At 29.7% G+C, this 12,970-nt stretch overlaps 1 protein-coding gene across 1 annotated transcript; it reads left to right on the top strand.

Moving 5' to 3' along the window:
• The first annotated feature begins 5,048 nt into the window (after positions 1 to 5,048).
• Positions 5,049 to 8,253, top strand: LOC123225373 (BRASSINOSTEROID INSENSITIVE 1-associated receptor kinase 1). Its single transcript, XM_044649306.1, has 4 exons — positions 5,049 to 5,703; positions 6,258 to 6,518; positions 6,631 to 7,491; positions 7,583 to 8,253. Exons 1-4 carry the CDS (start codon positions 5,277 to 5,279, stop codon positions 8,062 to 8,064), a joined length of 2,031 nt encoding a protein of 676 aa, XP_044505241.1. The 5' UTR covers positions 5,049 to 5,276; the 3' UTR covers positions 8,065 to 8,253.
• The last annotated feature ends 4,717 nt before the right edge of the window (positions 8,254 to 12,970 follow it).

The following is a 12,970-nucleotide window of genomic DNA, read 5'->3' as shown; positions in this document are numbered from 1 at the left end:
TTTTTTATTCATTTCAATGAAGAGTAATACTATGTATACAATTTTATGGATAAACAATAATATATCATCATATAATTAGATAGTTTTAAATTAAAGATAAAATAATATTTAGTCACATAATGATATATTATTGTTTATATATTGTATATATTTTCCAGAGTAATACTATGCATACATATGTTTGCTACACAATTTGAGAACACGTATGATATGTCATCATATGATTAAATATTACTTTATCCTTAATTAAAACCCATTTAATTATATTACAACACATTATCTATGTATTAAAAATGTATATATAGTTTTATTGTTCCCATAGCCATTCATCGACTTTCTTAAGTCTAGAACACTATGTATTAAACTATTAATGTTGGTCAATGATCGGTTTAATAATTTTTTTTTTCCAAATTTCTTGTTTTTAAAGAGACAACACAAACTTAAGATAGTTTGAGTGATAAAAGTGAAGTATCTGCAAGAGAGCACGAATTTGAAATTCATTGATAATATATCAATGTTAAACTTTTAACTTATTTGGTATAATTGAGACCACTCATTAGATCCAAAGTTTCACCCATTTCGTATAATATATTCAGTCCAAAACATGTGATTGTAGGGTTCGCTCCCATGCATGTTAGCCGACTAGTATAGCTTCACCTTTTTTGTGAAGACCTTATAAAGCAAATGTGGTGGAGTGGGGGATGCATATTAATGCTACATTGAATCCCCTACTTTATGAATTTATCTCAATAGTGTTGTCTAATGGAAATCCAAATCATACATAAAAAGGACAAAAATAATAGTATATGTATATATTTTTTATACACAATTTGAATATATAAATTATCTGTCCCCATGTGATTGGATGAACTTTATCTTTAATTTAAGATCATCTAATTACATGATAACACATCATTTGTATATATCATCTAATTTTATTGAACGAAGAATACATTGATGAAGTGCAAGTAAACATGTCCCAAAAGAGTGTGGGCACAACATATATAGATGTATAGTCTTTGTACATGGTTTTTTCTTAGTGCCATCCATCCACCATTAAAACTTTATGCTCCATAGATCCCTTTTTTCTATCAATTCCTTTTCTTTTGTAGCTACCATACAAGCCACCCATTATTTTCTTTTATTCTATTCTGGCTTTTATAGGAAAAAAGAGATGCTCCTCTATTTGATGTTGACCCTATGCTTCGTGAAAGAGCCACATCCCTTTCAGAAGGAAAAAAAATTAATCCAACCAACCGTCAAAAACAGACTTCTCTCCTCTTCAATTAATTTTGTAGTCTATTTGTGCAAACAATATATGCAAAGAAGAAAAGGTTTTGGCTTTTTGCACCGGGGTTCTTACTTTAAGCAAATGAATGATTTTAATAAAGCAATATTTTGTAGGTTAAATATTGTTTATTGAATTGATAAAGTGCAATGTATTGAAAAGTGGGTAATGAAGTTTTCTTAAGAATAGGTGCCTGGTCTATCGGCAAAAAAAACTGAGAAAAAGTCTGAAAAAAGAGTTGAGGCAAGCAAAGCAGATCCTTTGCATGTCTTTGTTTTGTTTTTTTGAGTACTGAGGAACTAGGGCTGGAAATGAATTGAATTGAACCTGAATAAGGGTCGATTTGTTTTGGACTGGGCTCGGTTTGGGTTTATCGAACTCACTCAATCATATATCCGAGATCAAATTTATGTTTATTGTCTTACGCTCGCATTTGAGTTCGTTCATGCTAAGCTCATTTCGAACTTAAACAAGCTCGCTTTAAATTCAGTCTTGTCTTTAGATAGGGTTAGAAATGACATCATTTGCTAAATGTTCAAGCAAGTCGTGTTTGGCTTGTGAGCCGAGCATGACCCTAGTTCGGGTTACAACTTAGGTTTGTTTTTTGTTTTAGTTCCCAGCTCATACTTGGATTCGTGTACGTTATCTTGGTATCATTCAAGTTTAAATAACCTTGCTTCAAATCCAACCCTATGAAAAACTCCATTTGAGTTAGGTCGTGTAAATCGTGGATCTAGTAATAAGTCATACGGCTATAAAAGAACTCTACTCAAGTTAGATCGTCTAAACAATGAGTTCAATAACACATCCTACGACTATGAAAAAATTTTATTTGAATTAAACTATCCAAATTATAGATTTAATAATAGGTCGTATTACTAATATATTAAATAAGTTAATAATTTAATTTTAAAATATTATTAAAAGATATGAACCCATACATGGGATTTCCCACTTTTTATTACTTAAGCTACCATTGAGGGCCACCACTTTGTTACCATCGCTGCTGGTCAGGGGAGGCCACTAGCTGACTCAGGTCTACAAATACAATGGGATAGCCTTGGCAGAACCGAGATCTATTTGTGCCTAAAAAGAAGCAGTGCCCAGTATTTTATGTTGCAGCAGACCTTCTTTTTGGGTTATTCTGGTTAAACCCAACGACGGTTGAAGTTAAATATGGCTTTTTCACAACCTACCAAGTTGTGGGTTAAAACAACGCTGTTGAGCAACCCCAGGTACTCGAAGCTCAATAAGGCTAGCTTTCTAAATGCCAATGCTGAGCTTTGTCTTGTACAGGAATCTGCTCCTCTGTCCAAGAAAAAAGGATTTCAAATTGTCGTTGAATTTGAAATGTTAGGATACTCATATTAGGCAAATTGAATAACAAATGTGAGAGATGTTCAACCATGAGACCGTGATTTCAAAATCCATTGATGACATACCTAGTTAATAAATACGTATATTATTCATATTTTTATATTATTCATGTATTAAATATATTCAAAAAATTTTTAAATGTAAAACATATTAAACGTGTATTTTATCATATTCCTATATTAAACGTGAATTATATACCGTATATTATATTTCATTTTTTTTAATTTTTGGTTAAACTTAAAATATAAAATTGTCCCTTATATTTTTAATTATTTATAAAAATACCACTGTCATTTAAAAATAACCCAACAACATTTTTTTCTTAATTTCTACCCATAATTTTACGTTTTCCTTCTCTGTGGCTTGTATAAAGATTTACTTTGATATGAAGTCTGAAATCTAAGTTTATTAATTTGTTTATTTTTTTCAACTGACTAGTATATTTCTTATTGTAAAAAGAATTTTGATTATATATTATGTTATATTAAGTTTAATAATTTATTAAATACTTTACATTTGAATTGTTATATTGATTTTTAATAGAAGATTCTTGAAAAGTATTAAAATTATTATGATATTGTTGTATTTTTAAAAACATATTATTAACAATGTGTCGTTTTAAACTCGTATATACATATTCCATATTTTTCTCGTATACGAATTTTATGGGGCTTTTTTTACAAATATATTTTTCATTATTCACCATATTATACTTATATAATTCGCATATGTTTTTTTTTGTTTTCGTATTTATTAACTATAATAATATATTAAAATCAAACTCATAACTTATCTGGTATAATATTTATGAGTCTAATCATTATATATAAAATTTTATCTATGATCAATTCAACCAAAAAATTAGCCACACTTGAATTAAATTTTTATATTAAAAATAAAAGGACAGTCGATTTTTCAAAGTCCTTGTATTATTCCTCTTATGCTATAAAATTTAAATGATTACAAGGGGTCAATCCAGTAATGTTTATACCAAAATTAATAAGGACAATTTCAGCATTAATGATAATCGCATGCAAACGTAACCATGATTAATCTTAATTTTTACTTTCTTTTTTTCAATTTGGGTCGACATGAATATTTAATTAAATATTTATATAAAATAGTATTAAATAATTTTAAATTAAGAATAAAATAATATTTAATTATATGATAATATATTATTTAAATATTTAATTAGATATTAAAAATAGTATATATAAAATTACTTTTGAATTATATTGAGAATATGTTTTTATGTTTTTTCTTGTGTAACGAGAAAAACTTACTTAAATCAGAGCACTTTTTTAGGTTGAATTGATCACGTAAAATAGATAAAACCCTAGATCTAATAACTGATCTTATAATCATTATATTAAATAAGTTAAAAGTTTGATATTAATATATTATTAATGAATTTCAAATCCATATTATCTTACTTAATCACCTCGTATTTGTCATGAGCAAATAGCGAATTTGTAATAACAATAATATTATGGGTATATCATCCCCCTCATAGTTTATTTTAATATTAAAAATAATTTAGAGTATATATTTAATAATAGATTATTCAAATTTGTATTGAATATTGTTTTTAAATTGTTAACTCGATCTGATTGTCAATTTGATTAGATTGCCCCTTTTACTAGATTGACATCTGGTCTGGTTATGAAAATATTAAAAAAATAATAAAATTATGTGTAATTTTTTATTATATATTTGATATGTATCATTATATAATTTAGTAATTTAAAATAAAGATACATTAATACTCAATCACGGTATGATAATACACATAAATATATATTAAAATTTGTATTCAAAGTAAATATATATAATATTATTATCATGGTAGTCGAATCACATATTATATTTTATATCAAAAACCTAATTTTTTGTATTGTGTATCGAATATTATATCGTATCATATGAAATATCTTTAAAAAAATAATAAAAATAATAAAGAAATTCTAATTGACATGATATTAATTTAGAATATATCACAAATATCTTTAAAAATTTAAAATTTCTCATATATACAAGATTGTATTATCATTTTTTTAAAAAAATATATCGATCTGTATGAATAATATGTATCATATTATATGATATATATCATATTATATAATATACGTATTATATTATATTAATTTAATATATTTTATAATATAAATTACTTTTTATCTATATTATATCATAAAATATAATAACTAGTATTCTTCAAAACTAGCGTAACTTCCTTTACAAACGCAGCAACGGTCATGATGTCTGCATTCTCATCACCGCGTCAACTAATTTACTAGCATGCAGCTGAACCTCACCGAATCCCAAGCTTTAGTCGTAATTTAGTCCAAAAGGAAAAATCAAAATTTAGTCTTTTCTTCTCTTTATGAGTTTTCCCATACGGTGAGTACACTAGACACTCCACTGAGAAAGTGTAATGGTTATCTCTGCATCTTTTTCTCTTCCTCACCATTCTTCCCCTTTGTCGTAGACTGAAACAGAGAGAATACTAAACACTGATAGAGAGAGAGGCAAAGCCCCAAAAGCAAAGAAAATCAGTGACTAGAGAGATACTAAGATATCTTTTGCCGTTTTTGATCCAAAACCAGACATGGGTTCCAAGGTATTTCTCCTCTCTCTGCTTGTTCTCTTCATGAACCAATCATGGGTAGCTTCTGCAAACGCAGAGCTGAGAGCACTCATGGACGTGAAAGCGTCTTTAGACCCTGAGGGAAGGTATCTCTCTTCATGGAGTATCAACGGCGAGCCATGTGATGGTTCATTTGAAGGAATAGCTTGCAACGAGAAGGGCCAAGTGGCTAACATCTCTCTGCAAGGAAAGGGTTTGTATGGCAAGATGTCTCCAGCCATTGCAGGCCTCAAGCACTTGACTGGACTGTACTTGCATTATAACTCTTTGTATGGAGATATACCGCATGAAATAGCGAACTTGACTGAGCTTAATGATTTGTACTTGAATATGAATAACCTCTCCGGCGATATTCCTTCTGAGATCGGTCAAATGGGTAGCTTGCAAGGTTAGTTGCTGGTTTTGTTGAAGATATAATCTCAGTTGTAATGTTTTAGTATGTGTTGTTCAAAATTAGTTGTGGATTCTGTTAAAACTTTTGAACTTTCTGTATTTCTTGTTTTCATACAATTTTCTGTCTTTCTGTCTCTCAAATGGATGTTCTTTATTTTTCTCAAGTTGATTATCTCTAAGGTTTTCTTTACTGTTTGATGAACCTGTAAAAAGTCAAAAAATTTCTCTGTTGGGATTCTAATTAAAGGTATGAGTAGGCATATAAGTACATTATTCTACTACAAATCTGGCCAATATAAACTCTTTGCCCTGAATCAATGTAAAACAGTTTCTTTTGGAAAATCAACAGTACAGAACTTAAGTAGTTTTTTTTTTCTCTACACACTGGTTTTGTTCCGAGACAGTGAAACTTGTATGCTCCATTTTTGTTCATTCATTTTTGAGTTAACTTCACTGTTGTGTTTTCTCTGAAAAGTTTTAAACTTTCTTGGCATGTTTTACTGTGCATTCAACCTCTGTCTTATTTGGGGCTCTGCAAATGCTTTGTAGTGTTGCAGCTTTGTTATAACCAGTTGACCGGAAGCATACCAACCCAGCTAAGTTCTTTGAAGAAGCTGAGTGTTCTTGCTCTACAATCTAATCAACTCACTGGTGCAATCCCTGCAAGTTTAGGTGATTTGAGTTTGTTAACGAGGCTAGATTTGAGCTTCAATCACTTCTTCGGTTCAATCCCACAAAAATTAGCTGATGCTGCTCTTCTGGAAGTTTTTGACATTCGAAACAATACTCTTTCTGGCAATGTGCCTCCTGGTAAACAAGTTTCCACAGCTTACTTTTTATCGATTCTATATTTAGGTTCATAATTGCTGAATTCTTGAAAAATTGAATGGAATTTGACTTGTTTTTAATGTGGTTGGTGAAGCTTTGAGAAGACTGAATGAAGGATTCCTATATGAAAACAATCTGGAACTATGTGGAGTTGGGTTTTACTTGTTGAAAGCTTGCAGTGCTTCAAGTAGCATCAATCCTAGTAGACCTGAGCCCTTTGGAACTGGTTCAAAAAGGAACATACCAGAGACAGCAGATTTGAGGCTGCCTTGCAACCAAACTCAGTGCTCAAAGCCATCCAGATCTCATCAAGCATCTGTTATTGTTGGAGCAATTGTTGTAACCATAGCATTGTTAACTTTAGGAATACTGACATTCACACAATATCGACGACGAAAACAGAAGCTTGGGAATGCATTTGATGCAGCTGATGGTCGTCTTAGTACTGACCAGTCCAAGGGGGTTTACAGGAAGAATGGCTCTCCTCTCATTAGCCTTGAGTATGCTAATGGATGGGATCCTCTGGCTGACGGTAGGAATCTCAATGGATTTGCTCAAGAAGTATTCCAGAGCTTTAGGTTCAATCTTGAAGAGATTGAGACAGCTACTCAGTACTTCTCAGAGGTGAATTTGTTGGGCAAAAGTAACTTTTCTGCGACATATAAAGGGGTTTTAAGAAATGGGACTGTTGTGGCTATAAAGAGCATCAGTAAAACCAGCTGCAAGTCAGATGAATCTGAGTTTTTGAAGGGACTAGACATTTTGACATCATTGACACATGAGAATATTGTTAGGTTGAGAGGGTTTTGCTGTTCAAGGGGCCGTAGAGAATGCTTTCTCATATATGATTTTGTTCCCAATGGAAACTTGCTTCGCTATCTTGATCTAAAGGACGGTGATAGCCATGTACTGGACTGGTCTGCCAGAGCATCCATTGTCAAGGGCATTGCCAAAGGTCAGTTTCCCCTTCTATAATCCCAGTTAAGATTGCATAATTTTTATTTATTTACTTTCTAAGCTTTGTTCTGTTTTTGTTTTTGGAGCAGGTATAGCATATTTGCACAAGTACAAAGTGAACAAACCAGCACTTGTTCACCAGAACATTTCAGCTGAGAAGGTGCTTATCAACGAGAGATACAACCCGTATCTCTCGGATTCTGGCCTGCCTAACCTTCTTACCAATGACATTGTCTTCTCAGCCTTGAAGGCCAGTGCTGCAATGGGTTACCTGGCTCCAGAGTACACCACAACTGGTCGATTCACAGAGAAAAGCGATGTTTATGCATTTGGGGTGCTCGTTTTGCAAGTCCTCTCAGGGAAGCGGAAAATCACTAGTTTAGTCCAACTTGGAGCTGAGTCCTGCAAATTCCAAGATTTTATTGACCCAAACCTCCATGGAAAGTTCTTTGAATATGAAGCAACTAAACTTGCAAGAATGGCCTTGCTTTGCACTCATGAGTCTCCTGTAGAGAGACCATCTATGGAAGCAATTGTTCAAGAATTAAGCAACTTTAGTAGTTGTTTCTAGTGATGATGATTGTGGCCCTAACTAATCACTGATGATGGAACTTTAGTAGTCTTCTTGCCGAGGACTAAGCTTTGTTGTTAATGTATTTTATGCAGGCTTGCCATATAACCATCCTCTGGAACTCTGTTGTGAACATTTGGAACCCTACAAACTTTGAATGGAAATCACTTGAAAGTTAAAATGTCTAAATGTATTGTCCCTGAATAGTTTCTGTTCAGACTGTTGAATTCATGTTATCCGTTATTATAGGAGGTGCTCATGTAGCACAATATGAATTCCATTTTTGGCAGTTACAAGCCTACAGAAAAAAAAATTATGTATATAAAAAATGTTTGTATACTGATATAAAAAAAATATAGACTGTGAATATACGAGTTTAATACAGTATATCACCTATAATAATGTTTTTAAAAAAACGATAATATTAATTATAATTTTAATATTTTTCATAAATTTTTTAATTAACAATTTAAATATAAAGTATTTAATTGATTATTAAATATAATATAATATAATATAATATAAAATCAAAATTCAATTATCATTAAAAATTATTTAGAGAGGCTAGGAATTTAAATAACAAAAAAATTAAATTTTTTATTTTATAAAATTATGGCATTATAATAATTAATTAAAAATATAATTGATATTTTCGTACTTTAAAAAATTCATTAAAAAGGGAAAACGAAAAACTTAAAAAAGATATAAAATACGTATTTAGTATATGTATCGAATACGGAAATAATTCATATTTTTACTATCCAGAGTTAAAAGCAGCGAAGTCAGCAATCATGGAGGTCACAGATGAATCAAAATGTCATTTGCCCAGTTGGCTCCTAATGCTTTACAGCTTCATGTTTCTTCTCTCAGGAGTTTCTTGTTCTACGTAGCTTTTTCTTGTAAGTAATGAACACCTTGAGCTTGTTTCACTTGACTCTTGAACAACCTGTGCGGCATTTCAGAGACAAAATTATATGAAAAACAAATCGAGTTCCTTCTTTTATGATGACCCATTATTTTATTCTAAACTAAGGATGATCAGGGCTCAAATATCTGATGTCCATGCAATTGAGTGTCCATTAATGCACTAGGATTTTGTCCAAATTCATTTTTAAAGAGGAAAACTTACTTAAGTGAAAATGTTCTTTAAAATTGAATCAATTATATTAAATGAAAAAAAACTTAGGTTCGGATTCAATGAGCAACTCACAACCTCATAAACAAAAGTTTGATATAAATATATTCGAAGGATTCAAACCAATGATTTGAAAATCAGATCGGATTGATCAGTTCAATCGGTTGAATTGAGAATTGACTTCAAATCGGATCCAATTAATATAAAAAATCTATTTTGCTATTAACTTGGTCAAACCTGATCAAAAATCGGGTTTGACTGGATGAGCCGATCAAAACCGGGTTTGGTTTTTGAATTTTTTTAAATTTTAATTATTTTTACGTAATTTGATTATTTTTTATTAGATTTGATAAATTTATAAAGGCATGTAAGGAAAAATAAGTTCAAAAATAAAATAAAAAGGAAAAAAAAAAGTATTTCATATTCATTGAAATATCTTCTATAGATAATAATTTACAGAATTATATTTTTTCTGTATTATGAGATTAAGACTTTTTTTATTTTAATTGTTTCAATAAAATCAAATAAATAATTGTTACTGTTTAAAAAAGATATATTCTAATCTTCATAAGTGTGAGTATCTTGATTGATTTTATTTTTTACAAATTTTTATGTAAAATTTATTTATTATAATTTGATAATAAGTTGAACCAATCAATTCTTCGATTAAACTAATCGAATTGATCAAATTATAAATTAGTAAAATAATTGATTTGATCATTAATCTGATTTAAAAAATATTGATTCAAATCATACTATCATGCATGGGCACCCTCATTTTTTCCACTCTTCCTATCCTTGTGACCCATCCTAATTTCATGTGGCCTTAGACGCAGAAGAAAGATGATGACTATCTCCGTACGTCAGTTATCTTCTTTCTCTGGTGGGTCAATTTGAGTCAGGCTGAGTCCATTCCAAGTTGTGTCATTGATATGAGCATGACCTGGTGGGTCAATTTGAGTCAGGCTGAGTCCATTCCAAGCTGTGTCACTGATATGAGCATGACAAAAAAGGGATGGTTTTGGTTGAACAAACAACCTGTGTCAGGTGATTCCCATACGATACCAGCTTCCTTTTTTGGTTCGCCCTGCTTTTTAGGTTTTTAAGTTTTCACTGTGCACAAGCCTAACTCGAATGGCTCACGTTATCATTATTATAATATAAATTCATATTATAAAATATATCAAATTAATATAATATAATAAATCTATTATATGATATAAATTATCAATAAAGATCGATATATTTAAAAAAAAATGATAATATAATAAATGTGTATATGATAAATTTTAAATTTTTAATAGTGTTTATGATATTTTCTAAAATGATGACATATCAATTAAATTTTTTTATTATTTTATTTTTTAAAAACCCTATTATTCGATACAATACGATACTTAATACAAAATACGAAAAATTAGATTTTTGATATATGATATGATACGTGATTCGACTATCATGGTTCACGATATAATACATAAATCTAGCTAGGGTTCTAAAACCTGGGTTGTGACCATTTGAGCTTGAGGTTCGGGTTTGATTAAAATGACTAGAGATATCGTTGAACTTTCACTAGATGTATAGAGTCTATTTTATGAGTAGCTTGATCCCGATCCTAGATCATCCGAGCTTTAGGTTTGGATTTGATTAAAATGACTAGAGATATTGTTGAACTTTCACAAGATGTATGAGGTCTATTTTATGAGTAATTAAATTATTTATATCTAGTTTTAAACATATAATTAAGTATTCATATAATGTATTATTATGTAATTAAATAAATTTAAATTAAAAATAAAATAATATTCAATCATATAATGATATATTATCTGGTTATTCAATTGAGCAGTCAATTGAAATGAATGTAGTTCCTCTCTTGTAAGATTTTATAAAAATTTTACTTTATAATAATAGGTGCGATGTTAATTCTTTAGTAGACGATTTGAAATTTTGTTCGCGGCACATGAATTCCTCTAAGGGTTTGAAATTTTTTAAAATTATTCTCATATTATGACCACTTTAACCAAGCTCTCACCCTAACTAGACACCTAGGGGTGGATTTAATTTAAATTATTCGAGGTTAGATTGTTCTTAAATTGATTTAAACACTCTTGTTGTATCAGACTGTGCTTCATAGGTGTTGAATTAGAGTTTGTTTTACTAATTTTTTTTCTTCTTTAATAATTTGAACGAGGTAAACTCAATCTTAAGTTGACTTTTGTTTAATTTAAAATCGATTCGAATCTACTCCTAGGTATGTCTCATACCAAGCTGAGTGCAAATTTTAAACTCTTTTTTTAAAATATTTATTCTACATTAGACTTATATTAGAGAGGTTATAATAATATTTAGAAAAATTATTGATAATGGTTTTTATTAAAGGTGCCAGTGGGCTAAGCGTAACATGATCTATAAGGCGCAGGGTTAGCTTGGGTCTAAAGCTCACATATTTGCATGTCTTTAGGGTAGATTGACTCGAAAAATATATAAGACCCATGGCCTGACCCTATACATAGGGTTGGGTCAAGGTGGGCCTTAGCTGACTTGTTAATTTCAATTAAAAATAATTTTTTATAATATAATAATTATTTAATTATTTATTTAAATTTTTTTAATAATTATGTAAACAGTAGTGAACTAACAGTTGGATTAGCACATGGGCCTGATCTAAAGGCCCACAGGCTTAACAAGTTTTGTTACAGCATTAAATTATATTATTATGAATCAAACAATTTTTTTCTGTTTCGGGTCAGGTTGGTTTGACTCATTCACCATATCTAGTTTTTATATATATTTAAAAAACTTGGCCAATTTTTTTATTTAAATGATAATAAATAGTAACATATTTTCAAAATACAAAACTTAAGGAAAGAAAAAAAGAAGAAAAATAAAAGCATGGAAGAAGAAGAAGAAGAATACTTTTTTTTTTACAACAGATACACCTAAAACAGAATTATGGGCTGAAAATTGGTCAGCCTCATATGTGTTATTTGGGCTGGTGTTTCCGAACAAGTTAGTGTTGGGAAATGGCCCAGTTTTAGTTTTCGAGCCTAAACGGTAGGCTCAACCTTACCATATTCAACTTCGAAGTGAGCATAATAATTATATTAGTTTTACATATTTAATTAAATATTTTAATGATATATTATTATATAATTAAGTTATTTAAAATTAAGTATTAAATAATAACTAATTATATAAATGAAATATTATTTATATACCTAATTAGATGTTTAAAACTAGATATTAAGATTGGAGCCGAATAAAGCTAGCTCTAGCTCGAAAGTTAGTTTAGTTCTATTTGATTTAGTTCAATTTCATTTAACTCGAATTCAAATCGAGTTTACGTTAAAAAATTTGACTCATTTTTTAAACTGAATTGAACTTGAATTAGAAAGAATTTGACTCAATTTGACTTGTAAATTAGGTGGATGATTCGATTTGGTTTGAACTTGCTCATGGTTCATATTTGAATTATATTAAACAACTGTTAAAACAATATTATTTTATCCATTATTATATAAAAATGACGTTATTTTAACAATGTGTCACAAATTCAAATCATGAATTCGAACCACAAATTCAAATCATATATTTAAACCATAAATTTAAACAAAACTCGAACCGAATCGCTTTTATTTAAGCCAATTCAAATTATCCTTAATTTTGACTTAATAAACTCAAACTAAATTCAATTTAAACTATTTTTTATTTAATTTAAATTTGAATCAAAAAGTGTTCAAATTTGACTCGATTCATATTCATTTCTAC

This window comes from Mangifera indica, chromosome 9 (assembly GCF_011075055.1).
Source record: "Mangifera indica cultivar Alphonso chromosome 9, CATAS_Mindica_2.1, whole genome shotgun sequence".
Classification (NCBI taxonomy): Eukaryota; Viridiplantae; Streptophyta; class Magnoliopsida; order Sapindales; family Anacardiaceae; genus Mangifera; species Mangifera indica.
The sequence above is the reverse complement of the archived record's forward strand: the minus strand, read 5'-3'. Positions and strand labels throughout refer to the sequence as shown.